The sequence below is a fragment of the Melospiza melodia genome, chromosome 8 (assembly GCF_035770615.1).
Source record: "Melospiza melodia melodia isolate bMelMel2 chromosome 8, bMelMel2.pri, whole genome shotgun sequence".
In the NCBI taxonomy this organism is placed as follows: Eukaryota; Metazoa; Chordata; class Aves; order Passeriformes; family Passerellidae; genus Melospiza; species Melospiza melodia.
This window is the reverse complement of record NC_086201.1, coordinates 9,008,320-9,030,567: the sequence shown is the minus strand read 5'-3', so window position 1 is coordinate 9,030,567 and position 22,248 is coordinate 9,008,320. Positions and strand designations below refer to the sequence as shown.

The window sequence follows — 22,248 nt, the reverse complement described above, 5'->3', positions numbered from 1 at the left end:
TTTAAATCAATGGACACTCAATAAACTTTGCCAGCTACTGGGTTAGGAGGCCAGCACTCCAAAGAAATGACCTTTTCCCTTTCTAATTCTAGCTACTCCAGCCTTACACAAGGTCGATAGAGACACGCTCCACTTTAAATGTAATTCCAAAAGCTGAGCTGCCATGGACAGCATTGTAGCAAGAGAAGTAGGCAGAAATATTCTGCACGGTGTACCTAAGGACAAAATTTTGGTACAATCTTTCTGAAGTATATTTAATTGCAGCTTATATAAAAGTTTTCTCCTATTCTTCTGGTTTTGCTTTCCAGTACTATTTTTAGCAGCCAATCCAGTCTGAATAAACTCAAATGTGTCATCCCTTCCAGTATTCCAATTTTGCCCTTGTATTGCAATTCCACCCTTGTATCTCTCGCCTTGCTGTTTAAGTCTGTATAACCGAGAAGTGTCTGCGTTAAAGCAGCACCCTCGGCCTGAGCAGCTACGCACTGACAGAGCTCTCCAAAAAACCCAATCCCAATATTTGCACAGAGCATCCTCAGTGCCTCACTGCACGGAGCAGACGGCGGCAGCCGGGTTAATCTAAAAACCCCGAATTGCACAAAGCCTTATCGGGTCAGCCCGTGCCCTCCGCACACAATCCCTGCCAAGGCGGCTCCCAGGCACTTTCGCAGCAGAAACATTTTGCAGGGATTGAGGGAAGCGCAGAGAAGGAGATGTTTTGCCTCCCGGCCGGTGCCTACCGGTGTTCACGTCGCCCACCGTGGCCTGTTTGTAGTGGCTGTAGATGTCCAGCATCTCCTGGTCCGTGGGCTGCGACTTCAGCTGCTTCACCTCCTCGGCAGCCTTCTGGAATGCGGCCTGGGGGGAAGGCGGCAGGGGGTGAGTGAGGGAAAGGGTCGCGGAGCCCCCCGGCCGCCCCCGGTTCCCCCCGGCCCCGGCGCCCCCCGCACCTCGCTCATCGTGCCCAACCCGCCCGGCCCCGGTCCCGCCGCGTCTGCCCCGCCACCCCCGCCGCGCGCCCGCCTCACCCCTCGCCAGACCGGCCGCCGGCCAATCGCAACGCCGCGGGCCCCGCGGGCACCAATCAGCGCGGGCCGGAGACGGGCAAGGAGCCAATGCGGAGGCGGCACGGGTGCCTCCCGTTCAGCAGCGCGTGAGAGGACAACGGCGGCGCGAGGGGCGGGGCAGAGCCCTCTCAGCCAATCGCGCGTCTCAGGGCTGCCGGCGAAAGGACGCGATTGGCGGAGCGGGTGGGCGGGGCGGGACGCGGAAGTGGCGGCGGAGAGCGGTAATGGGCCCGGTGGGGCGGGCGGTGCCGGTGCGGCTGGCGATGTCGGGGTTGCTGCGGGTCCGGGAGGTCCCTTTGTCCCAGAGGAATGGGCCACCAGCGCCTCCCACCTGCCTGCTTGTCCCCGTGAGGCGCGGGATGGTGCACGGTCCCAGCCCTCCGTGCGATCGGTTTGAGTAGAAATGTGAAAATTGGCGATTTGTGATAGAGCTCCCCGTTCTGTGTTCCCACAGGGTTCCTCCATGCTGCTTAGGAGCAAGTGAGTTGAGTGCTGTGTCCTGTACTGCACCCCGCAAATCACCAGCCCATGTGGAATAGCACTAAGAAAACCTCCATCTTTGCTGTTTAGTATAAATCGAGTTATTTCCAGGTGCGAAGTACACTTTTTTGATTATTTGTGTGGTGTGTGACACACACTCATTTAAAGTGGAATTGGAACTCGGGGTTATTAGCCAAGGTGATGCAAAAGCAAGTTGCCTTGTGTGGTGGAAGGTCTTTGTCCCCGTTGCGCAGGTAGTGATTGATGAAAATGTTGGTAGTTGGCTTTGCCAGGCTACGGCTGGGACAAATACAGCCAAGGGTGGGATGCACCTGCAGGATGGTGGGGCACTTAAATAACCCCACAGCAAAAAAAGGGGGGAAAAACCAAAAAGACACACAAAAGAGATCATTTGGGGATGAATGGGTGAAAGGTTCCCTGTCAGGGCTGGAGGTGGACTCTGAGATCGTGCTCAGCATGGGAGGTGCAGAGGTCGTGCTGATGTTGGAGCACAAGGGCTGCAGTCCCTGCTCATGGCTGCAGCAGCTCTGGCACTGCTGCACTTGGCCAGGAAGCTGAGGGATGCCCAGCGCCAAAAATAGAGAAGTTTGTCAAGGTAGAAAAGAGCTTATTTTCCTGTGGAGAGAAAAAAACCCAACGGAACGATACATGGGCTTGTTTGAAGAGGGTTTTGGGTTGCCAAGGCTGCTCTGTTTTAGGCTCTGCTCTCTAGTATAAGCCCACAGAGCTGTTCTAGAGACTGACTATTATAAATTAAATCCCTTAATTATGCTGTAGTACACCAGGAAAATGATTTGCCTGTGTATGTGGGGTAGTTTTTCACTTTCCCTTGGGGAGGTGAAAATGAGCATTGTGTAACAGCTTAGGCATTTTTCAGAGTATTACACTCTTTCCAACACAAGTATGTTAAAAAAGTCGTTGGGTTTGTTTGTATTAGGACATTCTTCTAGAGCCCAGCAGGTGAAGTCTTCAGTCACTTAAAACCCACACAACACTCTTGCATTTATCTATTGAAACAGGATGACCCCCGTGGCAGGGAGGAATGATGAGGAGGACTCCATCTTATCAGAAAGCTAATTAATTACATTATTATACTATATTATTCTATATTATATTGCACTGTGTTACGTTACATCTAAACTGAATGTGGCAAGCTTTCAACTGCACACAACTGCAGAGAATTTTGTGACTGTCAGCTGGCAGTCCTGACACAAACACACACACACTCTTGGGCTTGATAGGCTAAGGAAACAAAACACCATCACTTTGGGCAAACAATCTCCATATTGCATTCTACTTTTGCACAAACACAAGTACAGCAAACTATAAGAATTGCTTTTCCTTTCTCTGAGGTTCAGAGAATGTGAAACCCAGAAATATTCTTGGAAAGAATTGTGCCTTGCTTTTCTCTGTGAGGAGAAATGTGGCTGCATTTATCCACAGCACTTTTGCATGTTTAATGGGGGGTCTGGTGTGGCATTGCACAGCACAGGTACTGGAGTGTGAGGTGTGCAGGATCTGTTTGTTCCCTGTGGGAATCACAGCAGTGAAATCCTGAAGGGCCCAATGCTGTTGGATTTCTCTCATGTTTTACTCTGTACACGAGGCCTGCCTGCACCTCCTTTTCCAGCTGTGCTCATAGACAGAGGAAAGGCAGTAATCTTGGAATCTCTGCTGGTCACAGTGACCCCAAGATGTGTTAGAAAGTCTCTTTTCCCAGCCTGGCAGTCAAAGAAGAAGTCAGAGCTCTTCATTTCTCGGTCTCAAGGTTGTTTATTGTATCTTATTTATAAAATTCTTTCTCCTGTCCTGCTGAGGTCTGCTCAGCAAGACAGTCAAAGGCACTCTGCCTGCCCCCGGGGCTGTGTTATCTTTTTACACTAAAAACTACGTGTACAATATTTACAATATCTTCCCAATGCCTATCGCCTATGTTAGACAGTGAGCTTCTACTCTAAACCAATCTAAAAGTGCCAACATCACAGCAGAAGATGGAGGCCAAGCAGAAGAAGGAGAAAGGCTGGACATGCCCGGATTCCTCCATCTTTCCCCCTGAACCCCCATTCTAAAACCCCCAAAAATCTATTTTTCGTCCTGTGATAAATTCACTATCATTCTGCTTAAACTTTTGTGGCTTGTAATTCTTCATATAAGGTTGGTAATTGTTTTTGCCAAGGGCTAAATCAAAGGCACAGGGGTCTTGGGCTCTGTGCTAAGGTCTCTGAGCCCCCTGGGCAGGGGCTCGAGCCCTCCAGGGCAGCCAGAGGAATTTCCTGGGTTCCCACATGGTAATTCCTTCCTTTGGTGTTTCCCAGGTGGCTCAGAGCTGGTTCTGATGTCAGCTGAAGGCTGCACCCTCACGGTCCGCCTGGTGCGCTCCTTCCAGCACCGCAATTTCCGGCCCCTGGTGTTCCACGGCGTCCCCTTGGAGCAGACGGTGCGGGAGTTCATGGCCTTCGTGCGCCAGGGTGAGCCCTGCCTGCCCCTCTGCCTGCTCCAGCCCCAAGTGCTGCTGTCCCTCCACCCCCTCGTGGAGCAAATGCGTGGGGATGGCTCTGGTGGAGGTGCCAAATTCGTGTTTGCATCCCCCCGTGTGCTTTCCTTCCTTAGATGAAAGGTCTGGAGTTAAGTTCCATGGTGGGTGTGCTGTGCTTGAGTTTGGCTGGACTGCTCCCCCGTGCCAAATCCCCACTGTAGGAGCCTCCGAGGGTGGGACAGACAGAGATGAGAGATCTCTGCAGCCAGGTCAGCAAATTTGGGGTTTATTGCAAAGGGCCTGGGAGCAGGGCCCTGCTGGGAGCTGCCAGCCACAGCTGGAGCAGGCCTGAGAGAAGTGTGACCGTGTTCACAGGGGCCTGAGGATGAGGGAAGAGATGAGGATCTGACTCCATGTTTCAGAAGGCTTGATTTATTATTTTATGATATATATTACATCAAAACTATACTAAAAGAACAGAAGAAAGTATTTCATCAGAAGGCTGGCTAAGAATAGAAAAAGAAAGAATGATAACAAAGGCTTGTGGCTCAGACTCTCTGTGGCCAGCTCACTGTGATTGGCCATTAATTAGAAACAACCAACATGGGCCAATCACAGATCCACCTGTTGCATTCCACAGCAGCAGATAATCATTGTTTACATTTTGTTCCTGAGGCCTCTCAGCTTCTCAGGAGAAAGAATCCTAAGGAAAGGATTTTTCATAAAAGATCTCTGTGACAGAGAAGAGAGGGGTAGAGAGGATGAGAGGGTAAAAGGGTAAGAGAGTGAGGTTCCTGTTACAATACAATAAATCTTCTTCTGTGTTGAATATTCTGATTCTCACTAACCAATCTAGTACAAGATACAAATCCTATAGCATTTGCATACAGCCTATAAGAATCACTACATTACCATAATGCGTTACATTTTAAACCCTAAAAACTAATCTTTGGACCCCATCTGCCAAGCTGTAGGGTCTGCTCTGACCCTTGGACCTGTCTGCAAGCAGAGGGAATTGTTTGATCAAAAGGGGATTACCTTCAGCTGGCCACACCATTGTTTTCCAGTTGTTCAGTAACTGAGGGATCTCAAAGCTTTCTTTCATTTCAATCTTGCTTATAGTTTCTATGTTCTCAAAACCTTTTGCCAGGCAATCATATTTATAAGGCTTTCCTGTTTCATCTTCCCCAACACCCACATTTTGTCTAAGAGAATCAAGGGCATTACTGCATTTGGCTCAGTGCCTCAGGCTCCTTGAGGGGTGCTGTCAGGCAAATATTCATCAATTAATAGGAATAAATTATTAGAATTTAGAAAGTCTTTGATCCTAACTACTCAAATATGTGGAATGTGGGAATGCAAGTCTGTTTGCTATTTGTGAGAAAAAAGAATCTTGAAAATTTGTTTTTGACACTGTGTGGTCTCACAGTGCATGTTTGTTTCTGAGTTTCTGTCTCCATCCTGAGCTTTGTGGTGCAGATTTACTCATCTGTGGGCTTTCTCTTTTATAAGCCTGGTTGAAAGTGACAGTGAATCTAAAATTAAGTACTGTAGACCAGCCCACACAGTGACTTGATCATTAGGGTGTTACCCTTAATCCTGCAGGTATATTTCCACACACCTCAATGGAGACATTCAAAGGGTACAAAATAACATAATTTGTTTGTTTTATTTTGTTTTGTTTTGTTTTTCTTTTCTTCATGAAGTCAGCTTAAACAAGTCTTGAACTGTTATATTAGGTAACATTTGAGCAACTCCTAGGACATTGCCCTAAGACTCATGCGTGTCTTGTGTTTGGCAATTTCCATACTTTTAGACAGTGATAGGCATGGCAAAGTCTTGGGATGCTGTTGGAACACTGCAAGCACTTTCAGAACATATGGCACAGCTGCTGTTATGGACAAGAAAATAAAAACCAATGCTAGGAAACTTGCTTTTGATGTGTGCAATATTGCAACTCACTCTTATTTGAGACAAAGCCGATGTTTGTTTTAAACAAGACTTAGAACCCTGTTCCACAGGGGTGCAAAAGCTCTGTTCCTTCATTTACAGTAATCTGGTTTGAAGAGGCACTTTAAAATAAATGGTTAAACTACTGAAGAAATCAAGGCTTCATCCACCTGGCTGCTGGGCACCCCACTGGTGGCTGGGCCTTCTGAGTCCTGGTTAAGTCACAGGGAGCACTGGCACCAGGGCAGGTGTCAATGTCCCTGCAGTTACCTATGGGCTGTGTCCTGCAAGCAGCTAAAGAGTTAATTTTCTACAGCTTGGCTTCCTTTTTGTGCCCTGTTTACCTGAGGATTCAGTTCTGGGTGGCAGTTGGCAGCTGTTTGTATAAGGCAAAGAGAGATGCTGGGCAAACCATTGAAAGGATGTTGCTGGCAGATTTCTGAAGGATCAGACTCCTGTGGTCACACCCTAATTGCACTGACTCACTGTCCTCGTGGGGTGTTTTGTTCAGAGAGACTTCATGCTCAAATGAACTTGTTCACATATGGAGTCATTATAGAATCTGGGCCAAAGGCTGTGTTTTAGCATTTGATGCTCAAACAACTCTCCTATGTTGCAGATTTATTTTGACTTAAAGGCTGCCCAGGGGATGCATACATTGCACAATAATGGAAAATGAAGGATTGAAAATAATTAAGAAAGAGAACTTTGTTTTAACTTTGTGCTTTTATTTTAATAGATGTGTCTTCAAGATCAGGACTTCCTCCTCCTTTTAAAAATTACAAGTATGGTAGGTGGTTTTTATTTTTCTTGTTGTAATTGCCATCAAATGACCACATGATATTTTACACCAGCATTTCTACAACATAAAAGATAATTGCTGTACAATACTAATGTTGGTGCCAGTGCCTGCCTACATTTGCAACTCTGTCAGCTCTTGCAGCTGGAGTTATGCCACTGGGATCTTGTCTGCAGAACTTGACCATTATTGTGAAAATCTGTTTTAATCTTTGAATTAGGCTGCATGGTTTACATTATTTGCTATTGGGAACTGATGGGTTTTGATTTTAATTTTTTATTACTTTTTCAAAGTGCTTTTTAACTCTGTCTTTACCCTAATGAGCAGCTTGTGGTCTCAAAACATTTTGAAATTGTAGTTCTCTGTCTGCTTATGTACTTCAATATCTGTTTACTGATGGTGAAGCAGAAGCTGAAGGCAAAAAGTAGAAAATGCTTGAGTCTTATATACTTAAATAGCTTACACAATATGAGAGAAACAAGGGAACTTTGCTCCAAATAGTTAGGAAGGCTCTTAAATATAAACTGGTGGTATGAAATAGCATGACGTGAAATTAAAGCTGACTTTATCAAAGCTATATTTATATTTCCTTTTTGTGCAGATTGTTGTTAACATGTACAATTTATCTGCTTGGGATAGAGAAAACTTTTTAGACAGACTGCGTTACTTCCTTTCTTGGAGTTTGTAAATTTGGGTGTCAGTCACATATCTTCTCCTAAACTTGGCAATTCTCAAAGTTCCCATGGAGTTTTCCTACAAGTGATCCTCTGTGTCCCATGTTCTTGGAGTTGGCAAACTCCTTCCTCTATGGTCATTCAGAGAACTGAGTGAAAAATCTACTTAATACATGTGAAGGCTAATAAACTTTATTTGCCTATTAAAACAAACAAACAAAGATTTCATTTTGTGCTCTTGCTGATGGTGAAATACAGAGTGCAAACGGAAACTAGAAAAAGAGTTAGGGATTAAGACTGATGATACATCAGTGGCAGGTATTTGAATGTTCTTATTATTTTTAATGTGTTACTTAAGGTCATAACATCTGGAAGTGTAAGTTTGAATTTGGAGGTGCCCTTCACCCCATTTGTGGCTTTGGCTGTTGGAGGGGTTCCTGTCTAGAACTGCTGCTCTCAGTTGTATCCCTGGTGCTGCCTATCCCAGCTGCTTCTTTCATCACTTGGAGATCAGTTTAGCTTTTCCCAAGACATATCTGGTGGCTGAGGGCCTGGTTGTGCCCTGTAGGACTGGGCATAACTTTAAAACCTGTTGCACCAGTTACTGGGAGCCTGCTCTTACTGTGCTGGTGCTAACTGCAGGAAAATTTTCACACAGGAAAATCAAAGCCAGGTTCCTCACCTTCCCCTCAGGCTGTGAATCATCCAGGTTCCTGTTTTTGGCATTTCTGCTATCTCTATAGTGCTCTGCTGTCTTTCCTGTGTTTTTGTGAGGGAAGGGCAGTGAGACTTCTGCAGCAAAAGCCAGACTGTTTCTCCTGTTTTGTTTGGCAGTGCCAGAAATCTCAGTTGGATCTGGTTGTCTCTCACTGTGCCTGTTTCAGCTTCCTTCCCTGCAGAATTCAGCATCACTTTGTTTTAACATCAAACATAATGCCATCACATTTCTGCTCTTGGATCAGTGCTCCAATTCACATCTCAAAGCTTCTGACTTCCATTTTCTCTTCATTTCTTTGCATGGATTATTCTGGTTCTTGGTCTAGAACTTTTTCTGAGTCAGTCTTATCTTAGCACCTTGTCACCTTTTCACACCACAGTACCTTTTCACTGATGCTGGCAGTCTGGGTGCCAGCTTGTTCCCTAAGCAGCTTCTCAATTTTATTTCTTTCATCCATGAATGTGGAGCAGTATGGCAGGTAGTTCATAAAATCACTTAGAAAGTGGTATCTTATCAATTGCCACGATAGACCTATCATCAGAAAAGGCAAGATAAAAACTTGGCACTTTCCAAGTCCCTGCCACTGATTGAGTGGGGATGAAATAGCGAAGGCCAGTCAGAGGATTTAGCTTGTGGGAAGGGATTATAGTTTAATCTCTGTAAAGTTAAAGAAGCCATTTAATAGCTCAGATGAGCCCGTGGTAAACTGCTGGGTGCCAGTGGTGGAGCTCTGAGCCAGTAGAACTGAGACAATGCTTCAGGATATGACTGGACAAGGACTACAGAAAAGGGAAAGTATCAAAGTGGACAGAGGAGCTTAAAACTAAAGAACAGGCTGGGTTTATTTGCTGCAGTAGAAAGGTTTCATGATTGCAGTATATTTTTTCTGTGATTGCTTGGCTTTTTTGTAATGTTTTTATGCAAGATGGATCCTGGTAATTGCAATTTAATGTCTGTCTTGCTTCTAATACCACAATTATTGCAGAATGCCAGGGCTGCCTTCCCAGTGACCTCTGCAGTGAGAATACAGAGTACTTCTTACCTTATGTAATGTTTTAGATAGTGTTCAAAGTGGGCCAGAATGGAATGGAAGGAAACTTCTGAGTGGGAATGTGATCTCTGTTATTCTGAACATCTGAATACTTGCTCCTGTGATTTGAAAGTTGGTTTAGCCAATAGTTCATTTTGCTACATCCTTCTCTTACCAGACTATTGCAACAGGTAATGTTCACTCAATGCACAAAACTAAATTACAGAAAATGAGCAGACAAGCAGAACTGGTTTTTCTTCTTTGCTGGGAAGGTATTGATGTGTTGCTCCAGATTTGTTCAAACACAGAGTCTTCAATTTTTTTTTATTAGTGTTGCATGGCTTTAAGCTGTTCCCTCTGGATCTTTGCACTCATCCAGTTGCTTTGGTGACTGTGTTATTTTCCCCTGTGTTTCCCTTCTGTTAACAAAGCCCTGCCCTTGCTGCCAGGAGAAAGTGGTACCTTTTTTTAATTTCTAAAAGCACTACACAAACGTAAAATAAAAATTATTGAAGAGGGTGTAGCACTACAGAGAAGAGGCTGTAGATGTTCATGCAAAATGAACTTGCTTAATGAAATTTCTGCTGTGGATGGTGGGTGTTGTATACATGAGAAGGAAAATTTCAAGGGATGATCTGAAGTGATCAGGTTACTGTGTCTTAATTACTTACTGCCTATCAACTTAGCTGTAGCAGTTGACAGTGCATAAATGCTGTTGGTCCTGCCCCAATTGCATGTGTAAAACCTATTAAGTTAAAACACCCTAAGTGGCATTTAAATTGATGTGTTTTGAGTGGCAATTGAGATGGTCATTAGTTGGTTATTGTAATTCAGCCAGCAGGCAGAAGCCCAGTCGGATGTGGTACCTTAATGTTGCATTGACTGCTTCAAGGCTGTGGCCACAGAACTGTGGGATTAAGATGTTTTCTCCTCTTTCAGGTTGAACACACAAAATTGTAAATAACAAAAGATTTTGAAGCTTCCCCCTTTGTTTGTTTGTCTTTGCCTGAGTACAACTTTCAGCGTTGTGTGCTTTTTAAGCCTTGTTTTAGGAAAACACTGTTTTTTCTTTCAGATACAATGAAGATTATTCACCAAGCACACAAATCTAAGGTAAGATTATTAGCTGTGTTCTTCCCCTTTTGCATGCTTTGATGCAGGCAGATCTCTGCACTGTCAAACAAGACTGCAGCAGAGGAAATTATTCTTATTTTTGTATTCTGGTTCTCTGATTTATAGACTGGTGAGCTTGTAGTGAGTTTGGAAGATGATGACAAACTGATTTTGAAGGAAGACAGCACGCTGAAAGCAGCTGGAGTAGGTAGGAGTGCATTTGTATTGACTGAAGGTGCTGTTCCTTGTGGTAGCATTAAACTGATAGCTGGCTGATTATGTTTGGACAGGCTGCTGAAAAGTAAATGCTATTTCTGATGCTCTTTACACGACTTGATAATTATTCAGGGAAGCATTATTCAAATCATTGGTCTGAGGGCAGCAGGTATCTGCACTCCAAATGTTCAGAATGCAAATTGTGATTTTTAGAGGGTATGCTTATAATTCTGCTGAGAGTAATTTTAAATGATTGACAGATAGGTTATTAGTACCGTGCCTGCTTGGTCTTATCAGTAACATTTAAACTGATGTTTTGGTTAGAAATGTAAGTAGTGGAACCAGCATGGAATAATGAAATAAGATTAGATTTGTTTAATGTGCAGCATACAGTGTCTGATAGCCAGATTGCTCAGGAAAGCTGGAGCAGTGTCACTTAGAGAATGTGCTGAACATAGCAAAGAGTTGAAACTTGACCTGATTTCTCACATTTTGACAAGAGACTACATATAGGACACGTCTTTTGGTAATAATGTAAAGAATTGTCTGTCATGATAAAACTGATGGTCCCTGGATGTCCTTTGGGCTTCTCATAAAAGTGGCTGAGTGACTTTGTGGCAGCAGGGTGCTTGGGGGATGTGGTTGCATTCCACCTTGATATGGACATTTGCTCATTTGAATCTGATCTGCCTGCCTGGGAAGCTCTGAGTGCCTGAGCTCTGAGTGCAGGGGCTTCACAGAGGAGGCTCCCTCCTGCTCCTGCTGCTCACTGATTGCTCCCCAGCTGCTCAATGGGATTTCTTTCTCTAGGTTACTTGGCTCTCCTGTTTCCTGTGATTTATTTTCTGGTTTTAAGTGACTTGGGATGTCTCTTCAGTGTTTTTCTCTGGTTCCAGTATACCTTTCCTAAAGGTCTTTGAGTGTTCCTGTAATATGAATCATAGTTTTTTACTCCACACCAGGTCTTTTTGTCTGCAGGAAGGGAAACAAAAAGAAAAAAGAGGATTACTGCAAGGCACCCAAGCCTTGCAGATTTGTAATTTAGTTAGGAAAAGATTAATTTAATCATGATCTTTATCTGTGTAAGGCATAAGAGACAGTGCAGTTCAGGAGAGGGACTGATGACAGTGCCAAATGTTGAATTAGAAATAACAAAGCTGTCTTCTTTCAGAAAGGTATGGATGAGTATTTGTATATATTATCTGCCTTTGAAACTGGGTTTGTAGCTACAGCAGTGAAACAGTTGGATCTCAAAAAGGTGTCAAAACATCAGACTAAATGTTACACTGAAAGGAAATAGGAATGCAGCAGCCTGTTCTGTGTCTCTGTACAAAGGGAGGGGTGGTTCATTTAGGACAGAAAATTATGTAAAGCTTTTTTTTTTTGTTTCTTTTTTTCTAAATAACAGCAGTTATTAGTGATTAGTATATAGAGGATATTTGTGATAGAAGAGGAAAACCCATTCTTTGAAAAATGCAATGTGCCACTATGTCATTTTGAATTTAGATATGTTCCAGTGTATCTTGACATGAAAATTAGCTAAGTTAGGAGTGAGGTTTTTGTAGTAAAATCTTGAAGATTTTTCTCCTTCAACAAGAGGTAGAAAAGAGTAAGGAAGTGATATCATGTATCATGTACCACTGGTCCTCATTTTGTACAAAACAATAAATTTTGTACATTTTCTTTAAACCAGTAAGAAGATTTGAAATCTCCTATCGAGATATGATTTTTTTTCAACATCTAGTCTGGACAAGACTTACTAGAATAAAACAATCAGAATCACCCTTAGAAATTCTGGGAAATTCTGATACATGCAGAACAGTTTTCCTAAGCTGCAGTTGATTGCCCTTGGCACTTTACAGGGTTGGGCTAGAGAGTAATAAATTATGAGGACATTAGATAAGTATCCTCTTACAGAGGAAAGCCTCTGTAGTAGTGATTATTATTACAGTTATTATCCAGTCAGCAAAGTTAATGCTTGCAGTTTTTTTTTTTTAAAGCAGGGTGTATGTTAATAAAGTGTTCAGTATTCATTACAAATAGTCTCGTCTGTTTTCTAGTTGAGATTCTAAAATCCCTTCTACTCTTTTTTGTTTCTTTTTTTTTCTTTTTACAAGACAGGCAGACTTCATTAACTTGAGGTTTAATTTAAAAAACGAATGTGGAATTTATTGGCTCAGCACCTTAAAGAATTTCATGTTTAATAATTGTGAAGGCATTCCATCAGATTTGTCTCTGTTCTGAATTAGTAATGTTGCTGACTTACTGTTTTAGAAGAGGAAGTCCTTGACCTACTGGGTTGAAAGAATTGTGACTGTTCTGAACCTTTGTGGGTCCTTTAGCTCTGCCATATCCCCTGTGAATAATTAGAGGTATTTGAAGGTATTGCTGGAGAAGCCAATTTGTGTCTTTCACTTTGCATATTGTCGAAGCCTCATGAATTAATCATCAGCAGGGCAAAAAATTAACTTCTTCAGACACATATTTTGATGGGTCATGAGGGAGAATGTAAAGTGATCTGTAAAATATTCTACTGATCCTCTAAGTATTAAATTATTATACCTACAGGCTAATTTAATGGGAAAAAGAAGTTTCTTTCTCCCTTTCCTAACAGAAAAATGCACAAAAAAGAATGTATCACGCTTCATTACTTTCTTAGCATGTGAAGGTGTTAGAAATGCCATCACTTAATTTGCTGAATGTTTTTACAAACAATTCTGAAGACTGTGTTAAACAAATCTTGTGGGGTCTTGTGTACATATTTACTTCTATACATTCATGTTCTTGGTGGTTTTGTTTGTTTGGGGTGTTTTTTAATGAGATTTAACAATCTCTTTAATACTAGCAACATTTTTCAAAAATATTATGAGGAAGAAAAAAAAAAGTGGGTGGTGATTTATAATTGTCTTTGACCATAAAGTTGCTAATTGTCTTCTAAATTTCTAAATAGCTGGCTGTTGGTGGTTCATTTACTGGTGTGCTAAATATTTAATTTTTTATTTCTTCTAGAAAATGAGACGGAATTAGCATTCTTCTGTGAGGAAGATTACAGAAACTACAGAGCTAATCCTGTTTCGGCCTGGTGAAGATCCCAAGAGATTGTTTTGTTTTCCCATACCTGTTGTAAATTTTCCTTATTCTGCTTAATGAGATTTTTCTTAAAGATCAATAAATCCTAGAGGATTTCTTTGCAAACAGTGCAATTCCCTTCCTATAGAAATTAATTTTTGTCAATATGGTAAGGCTGAGAGAGGAAAAACTGGGGGACATAAATGACTTTTTTCTTCCTCCCTCTTCTGTTTGCTGTGCTTGGCTCTTGAGCCTCAGGCAGTGCCATCCCTGAATGTGACACAGGTTCTTGGTGTGATCCCACAGCACACAGTAACTGCATATGGAGATTATAGAATGCACAGGATGATCCCATCACAGTACTAACTTCTAATGAAAATGAAGTGAAAACCTCCTTCAGATGAAATGAAATGTTTTATGACCAAATCGCTGGGTATTTTAAAGAACTCGAGAAGAGAATCTCTCTGTTTCCAGTCACAGCTTTACTTCTCTCATTTTGTTTGGTCTCTTTTGTTTAAATAGTGCAGGCTGGCCAGTGTTTCATGCTTTTCAGTGGTGAATGCTCTCCATTATCCTCTCTACCAGCCCTCTTTAGCATGCTGAAAGGGACAAATGTCTGCTGGGAGCCTTTTGTGTGCACAGACCAGCTCTCCTATTTCTAGCTTCACTTCATGGAGCCACCTCCACACGGGGGTAGCAGCTCCAGTTCTGCCAGGACATCACTGTGCCTAAGTAGGGATTGGGCATTTTTCCAAGTGGAGTGAAAGCTCATGGGTTCAGTTTTAAGAATAAAACCTGAATGATTGCATTTTTTTCAAGGAGAGGCCCAGCCTGTGAGCCACATGTCTTCAAGACTGGAATTGATTCCTTTGTGCTTTCCATGAGCCAAATACTCTGTTGCTATGCGTTTGTTCTTGGTGATGCTGGCCTTTCCTACTACATGGACCAAATTAAGAATAATAGAAAACAATCATGCATCCCATAAGGTAGACATCACTTATGAAATGCTTTTTAGGGGGTACCTACATGGGACACTGTGCCTTTAAGCCTCCCCTCACTGAAAGAGGAGTGATGCTGGCTCTGTGCCTTAGCAGGATTTTTGGGCTCTGCTGAATTGAATGAGACCTCACATGCAATTGCTTTAGACCCACACATCTATGCTGAGCTCTGGGTGAGGGCTGACAATGCTATAGCCATGAGAACTTCCTGGAGGAGTAACCCTGCCATTTCCTAGAGCTTTGATTATTGTTTTTATTGACATGTGTGGTTTCCAAAGTATCTAAGTAGAATTTCCCTTTGTTTTAGATGTAGGGCCAAAGAACCCTCTGTGTATTGTTCCCACCTCATTTTCTTCATCCTTACTGACAACTCCCTGGTTTAGGCTGTAAGAAAGTTGGGAAATTTAGTGACTACAAGAAAATGGCCTGGGACTATATCAGGTGCAGTGCAAAGACCAAAACAGGCCAAAACTAAGCTCACAGATGTTGCAAAAGCAGGGGGAAAAGTCAAGGAGGAAGACACAACTTGGAGGGGAAGATACGAGGGACATGGCATGGATACTTAAAAAAAAAAAAAAAAAAAAGAAAAAAATCTTGCCCAAAGTCAAAGCCATCAAGTGCAGGGACATGCACCAAAGATTCCCCTATTGGTCCCCATTGAAATCGCAAGATTCCGTTTCCCTCCCTGAAAAGAAAGGCTTACAAACACTCTGGAATGGAGATCCCATCAAAGGAATTGCTATTGGAGGAGAAAAAAAAGAAAATCGGGAAATTTAGTGACTACAAGAAAATGGACTGGGATTATATCAGGTGCAATGCAAAGATCAAAACAGGCCAAAACTAAGCTCACAGACATGGCATGGATATTTAAAAAAAAAAAGAAAAAAAAAGAAAAAATCTTTCCCAAAGTCAAAGCCATCAAAAGGCATGGCATGCCATCAAGGGCAGGGACATGCACCAAAGATTCCTCTATTGGTCCCCATTGAAATCACAAGATTCCCTTTCCCTTCCTGAAAGGAAATGAAATTTCATTTCCTTTCAGGAAGGGAAAGGGAATCTTGCGAACCCAAAAAGAAAGGCTTACAAACACTCTGGAAAGGAGATAGGATCAAATGAAATGCAATTGAGAAAAAAACCCAGAAAATCGGGAGATTTAGTGTCTTCAAAAAATGGTCTGTGAGGAAATGAGCTGCATTGCAAAGGACCAAAAGAGGCCAAAACTATTATCTCACAGATGTTGCAAAAGCAGGGGAAAAAGTCAAGGAGGAAGACACAACTTGGAGGGGAAGATATGAGGGACATGGCATGGATACTTAAAAAAAAAAAAAAATCTTGCCCAAAGTCAAAGCCATCCAAAGGCCGGCCATATGCCATCAAGTGCAGGGACATGCAGCAAAGCTTGCCAAAATTGATCCCTGCTGAAGGCCAGAACAGAAAAGACTTACAAGCACTCTGGAATGGAGATACCATCAAAGGAATTGCTATTGGAGGAGAAAAAAAAGAAAATTTTGCATTATGTATGCCCTGATCAATTTATGCCTTCTCTTATGTTCTCTTTCTGTCCAGGCAAGCCTCTCTGTTTGTGGTTCCTGCTCCCCAAACATGGGCCCACGTTCAGCGCTCTTACAGTCTGTCATGTTTGCAGATTTATGTGGTTGATACAAGTTTGTACAATTCAGGCTGATGCATTGCACCCCAGACTATCTCATCTTTGTTCAGCCAAATTTACAATAAGGAAGGAAACTTTGTAAGAACAGATAGTGTACCAGACACATCAGTGTGTCAGGCTGGCCTGCCAAGGCCTCTAAATGGTGTCTGTCAGCACATGCAGGCTCTCACACTGAGCATGACTGAGTTTGGTCTCCAGCCCTTCCAGACAGATTTGGATTAGTTTTGTGATCCCTTTTCTTTAAAGCATTTGTGTTTGAAAGAGTCACCACATTTTAACAATTGTCCTTTCTGGGCTTGCACAGTTCCAAACCTGCAGTGTCATATCAAGTGTGGTACAGTGGAAGAGCAATTCCACAGCCTCAGGGAGGAAAACTGTAAATGTTCTACTGCAAATAGTCAAGAATGGATGTGACTGGCACTCCAGATTAATTTCTCTGTCCAAGGGAAGAGTTAAACTACTGCTTTGTGAGCTCAGTTCACTCTGGCAATGGCACTTCATTGGCTTCTTTCTCCAGCAGCACAGTGGAGCCTTTTGTAATGCTCTCAATGGCCATACTTGTAAATTGGTTTCTTCCTGAAGTGTTTCTCTACTGTGTTTATTTATTTATTTATTTTAGATTTTTTTTTGTGCCTTTCAGTAATACTTCTTTCTAGTAAATCCCACAAAACCACAGATAATAATTGAAAACTTGTTAGGAAAGATGCTGTTCCAACTTTTTTCTTTGGTGGGATATGGTACAGCCTTGTGTCAAAGTATGTTTGGTTCCAGGATTGAGTACTGAATGAAATCTCTGAACACTGGCTAATAAATCAGTAAAGACTGAGATGTCTTTGCCCATGTTGTTTTGAAATCCTCTTTCTGTTGAAGGAAATCACAGAGCCAGTACTGTGGTTTGTTATCCTGGCAGAAATCATGAACTGCATTGGTTTTCAGATGCTTTAAATCAGAGCTGCAGTGGGATAAGTCATACTGCTTTGCCAGTGGTCTTAGGCATTGTGGGGTTAATGAGGATTCCTGTTACAGTGGGATGTTCTTGGAACCATTCACCACTTTTTTTGTTAAACAAAAGAGCAATATCCAGAGAGGAGTCTGAAGTTTGATAAAATTTATCCTGGGTATTTACACTGCAGTAGGGAAAGGCAGTCAAACTGGAACCCTGGGGTGCTGTGTCGGGCTTGGCTGTTTCTAGGAGAAAAGAATCACTTCAGAGAGACTGGAGTTTTGATTAGGAGGTGTGAAAGCTGAAGAAGAACAGAGGAAATTTTGAAAGAAATTACCATGAATAGGAAGAAGACATAACGGCGTAAGTAAATAAACAGCAAAATTTGCATGTGCAACACTCTTGGTGCAGAGATACCAGAGCAGTGCTGCTTTCTGTAGAGCTAAAGGTATAAAAATGGTGCTTTTTTATAATTTTGGAACTGACTTAATGAACTGCTCCAATAGGCATTTGTTTTTTTCTGGCTTTGTCACATTACATTTTCTGCATCCAACAGTTTTAATTATTTTTTTTCTGCCCAGAGGTAGTTATATTGCCTTTTGAAGAAGCAAGGGTTAAGAAAAATCTGCTGACGTGGATAGCTGAGTTGACCAATGGCATAAAGGAAAACTCAAAGATCTGATAAGCACCACTTTTACAGTTAGCTGCTTTATCTGATGTAAACATTGTGACTTAAGGGTGATCCAGAAATACATTGTAAGCTGTGGTGTTTCTCCTTCTCTCCCTGGCAGTATTTAACATCCCTGACAGATCACTTATTTAAAAATGAGCCTGCAAGTAGCAGTCTAAGAGTTCCCACATCCATGATGGGACATCCATGGCCTGTCCTTGGAAAATAACAGCCACAGAAATCCAGAGTGTCCAAAGACCAAGAAGATAAAACCAGAGCATAGGATGCTCATTCTCGGTCTCCTGTGACTGATGGGATCCCAGATACAGAGTGGGCAGATGACTGGAGGCATCACAAAAGCCTGAGGCAAATGCACAGTTTTGTTTATTGAACAGCTTGGACTGAGCTCAGGATTCCTGGCTGGCAACTGATCCCCCTTCCATTGCTTCCTTTCCATAGAAGTGCTTGGCACAGATTTGCAAGTGATTAATGAGCCAAGGAACGCCCAGTAGACAACTTTCGTTGCTTTTCATTTTTTCAGGATATTGACTTTACTCCCCATTTCCTATTGAGTCAGAGACACAGACACAGCTTCAAAGGTTTCCCCAGCCACTTCCCTTTGCTTCTTGCTGCCACTTCTGGTTTGCAGTGCCTTAATTGTGAGGTTGGCACCTCATCTGATATGCAATAGCAGCGTTTCCTGTGGCAGCGAAGGTACACTTTTTAAAATTTGTTCATAAAAAAATATGCTTTGATATGGAAACTTTTTCTACACTGTAGCTAATAGTGCACAACAAAGGCTCTTTTCTTGCTTTGCAGCAAGGCTTGCACTGCAGGACAGCACTGTCCCCTCACTGTCAGTGGAAACAAAAATGTTTTTATCATAACGGTTTGAATCTTGTAAGGAAATGAAGGAGTTACATCAGGAAAGGAAAAAAAAAAAAAAAAAAAACCACAAAAAAGGCAGTGAAAAGCCAAGACCTATTGCCACGAACTCTGCCTGCAAAGAAAGCCACCAGATGTCAGCACAGCCTGTTCTTTGCTTCTCTAAAACCTCTGCAAGCCAAGAGAAGTGTCATGTTTATGAAAAGTGCTTATCTGTGAACTGGTTTAGCCTGTGAAGTCTGTGCTCGGGTTCTGGGGATGAAAGCTGAGTCTTTCCTTGCAGAAAGTATTTCTTTTCATATTAAAATCAAAAAGCGGCAAATTGAACTGGTCTCACTGCTTAAATTCCTCTTGTTAGAGAGCATCCTTTGCAGAGCCGGTTCCCAGCGTATCTAAATCTTTGCATGCTGTGAAGAGGCATTTGCAGAACATTCATTTGAAGAATTGTCTGGAAAAGATCAGTGTTAATTTGCCGAGGTTTTGTAAAGTAGATTTTAAGTATGCCTATTTCTTTTAAACACAAGGAAAACCATCTGGAACAGGCACACATGCAAAGCAGAGCAAAACATCTTCGGCAACACAGCTTAAACACACAACAAATGTATCCTCCATGCTTCTGACCCTAAGCTCCCACTATTTCCTCCTCGTGGTGCAAGGGCTGGGGAGAAGCTGGTACTGCACTCTCCAGGCTGTGCCTCCTGAGCTGCCATGAGCTGAGGTGGGATGTGAGTTTTGGAGCCCAAATCCCAGCTCTGTGCACAGCTTTATGTGTCAGTGATTAGAGCATGCATAGATGCTGCCTGGTTAAAAGGCTAAATTTGAATTTTTGCAGAGGGACAAGGTGTGACACAGCTTTCTGTTCAGATTCCCATCACTCTTCTTGCAGCAGCTTGCAGGTGCCAGGGAGGTGTCAAAGAGAGGGGAGTTAAAGTGGCAGCTAGAGCCTGGGTGGTGTAAATATTCCTTCCTCCTGTTTTGGGCTGCTTGTTTAGTTCCCTTCTTCTAGCCTCACACACTGGTGTCGTGTTAGGGGTTTGCCACAGCTGCTTCTCAATTCCAAACTACCACTAGGACCCTCAAACACTGCTCACATTCTGGAGGTGATGCAAGAGAAATTGCAGCTGTGCAGTCTGGGTCTGTGTGCAGGGGAAGCCTGTGGTGTGCAGCTTGTCTGGGAGGTGTTATTCTTGCTTCTGTCCCTTCTGCACAGCACTGAGTTCTGCTTTGCTGGGGACCAGGACCTGGTCTGGAAGCTTGGCACACAAGGCAGATAGAGGAGAGCTGGGTGTTTAGGTGTTTTATGTCCCTGTAGATGTGGCATTTTTGATCAGATATGGATTGTAACTTCTGTTTGTTATCATTCTCTCAATAGATTAATTCCTTTGTAGTGGGACAGGAGCAGCTAGCCAGTAGAGAGGGACTTCCAGCTGGTAGTGAATACATTAAAGGGCTCAGTGTGGCAGATTAGTGTAAGAATTTACCTTTGTCTGTCCATTCCTGCTCTCTGGCAGGTGACTTACAGTGTTGTGCACCAGCAACGTCAGTGAGAACTGTAAGAACTGCTGCTGTCTGCCCTCATTCCACACCTGAGGTTTAATTCTGCTTTCTAACCTAAAGCCAATGGAACATATTCTTTAAGAACAGTTTGGGAAGCCCCTTTTCTTCAGTGAAGCATGATTTTTAAAATGGAAGGCATGGTGTTGTTCTGATTTCAACACTACTTTGAAGTCACATCTTTCTCCTTTTGCTTGTGTTTGGGTGTTGGTCTCTTCTTTCAAATTACCAGTGACAGGACAAGAGGAAATGTCCTCAGGTTGTGCCAGAGGAGGTTTAGATTGGATATTTGGAGAGATTTATTCACCAAAAGGGTTGTGAAGCGTTGGAACAGGCTGTCCTGGGAATTGGAGTCACCAGCTCTGGAGGGATTTACAGGATTTGTAGGTGTGGCACTTGGGGACATGAGGGATGGGCTTGGCACTGCTGGGATAACAGTTGGAGTCAAAGATGTTAAAGGTGTTTTTCTGTGCTTCTGTGATTATGCCCATCCAGTTAGAGGGCATCAGCTGGCTTTAGAGTCAGAGAAATCTAGCCATGATAGCTTTATACCCCAGCAGCTACCATCATGGCCATTTCTTCACAACTACTCCCCTGCCCCAGGCCTCCCAAATCAAATACAACTGGTTTTGCAGAACAGAGACTTGAATCTTGCACAGCAACTTTGTTTTCTAGAGTTCTGAACAAGCAGGCATCTGGCTGCAGACAGCTCTTTAAGGCAGCAGCTGAAGGTAGCTAATTGCAGATCAGATATGGAAACAGGTAACAAGAGTAACTACCCAGCTGAACAGCAGCTGTAGTACATCCTCTGGTGCTGAGATTTCTAAATCTAAAGCAGATTATTTTTCTAGGAGGATGCACTCGTGCCACTTCAAGTCTTTGAAAGGTTTCAGTAATACTATGGCTTGTGGTATGTGATCCTCCTGAGTGGCTCCAGACAATGCTTATTTTTAGTCTTTGATTATGAAGGTCCTGTACATGCTCTGCTAACAAGAGCTGTCCCTGATCATAGATGGTATCTGTGTATTCTGTGCTCAGCTTTAAAATGTGTATGGTTCTCACAAACACAAAAAAACCCCCAACTTGTGCAGCAATTCTGCAAAACTGATGCCGCTTATTGAGGCACAATAAATAGATAAAAAAAACCTGTCCTAGTGTAACAAATCTCATTCCTCAAACCCAAGGCACAGTCTGCAAATCCTGCTAGCTCAGTGTGGGAAATTTAGAGCTCAAGAATAACACCAGGTTTTTGTTGCTGATTGTAGCTGTGCTGGTCATGTTGGAGAGACTGAAATACAGGAAATATATTGCACAGAGGTGCTGAAGCACGTGCATCCCCCTGAAGATTCAACTATAGTTTGATACATCACTTTGTGAGTAAATCCCTTAAGAGCAAGAAACCAATTGCACTGTTTAAAACTTTGTATTATAAATCTGAAGGAGTGAGAGAACTGTACCTGCAGAGGTTAATCTTCAGCTCAGGAATTTAAATGAACTCATTATAATCAACTTACAAATTAGCTCATTAAAATGCAACGCTGCAGATCCAGAAGTTGGTTGATCTGGCATGCCACTTGTATGAAAAAGTGACTTAAGAAGCAGAGAACAAATTTATAGTACCAAAACTCCATCTTTCTTTGGAACTCCTTCTTCCTTGGACTCTGTATCAACAGCACTTTCTATTTAGTGAATTAAGCTTGTTTGATCCTATGCTACAAGTGCTGTATAATATCAGTTAACCCCCTGTAATGAAATATATGTCTGCACACACTTGTGCCCTCTCACACTCACAGGAACTCTGTAATTGAGCCCTGGCACCATGGGTCACAGCAATGATCATTTTATTACCTTGATAATGAGATTCTACAAGCTGCTGGCTGTAGTGGGTTTTATTTCTTAGTGGTTAAATTCTAGAT

General features: G+C 42.7%; 1 protein-coding gene across 4 annotated transcripts; it reads left to right on the top strand.

The window, feature by feature from the left end:
- Positions 1-635: 635 nt before the first annotated feature.
- Positions 636-13,739, top strand: C8H2orf76 (chromosome 8 C2orf76 homolog). Of its 4 annotated transcripts, none has more exons than XM_063161651.1 (7): positions 636-879; positions 1,522-1,547; positions 3,884-4,036; positions 6,734-6,784; positions 10,291-10,328; positions 10,455-10,532; positions 13,554-13,739. In XM_063161651.1, the coding sequence occupies exons 1-7, from the start codon at positions 785-787 to the stop codon at positions 13,569-13,571; spliced, it is 459 nt and encodes a 152-aa protein (XP_063017721.1). In that variant the 5' UTR covers positions 636-784; the 3' UTR covers positions 13,572-13,739. The 4 variants fall into 4 exon arrangements, with proteins under 4 accessions (XP_063017721.1, XP_063017720.1, XP_063017723.1 ...); XM_063161650.1 differs by having other exon boundaries at positions 643-879; positions 10,455-10,536; XM_063161653.1 differs by lacking the exon at positions 636-879 and adding an exon at positions 1,262-1,288 and having other exon boundaries at positions 10,455-10,536.
- The last annotated feature ends 8,509 nt before the right edge of the window (positions 13,740-22,248 follow it).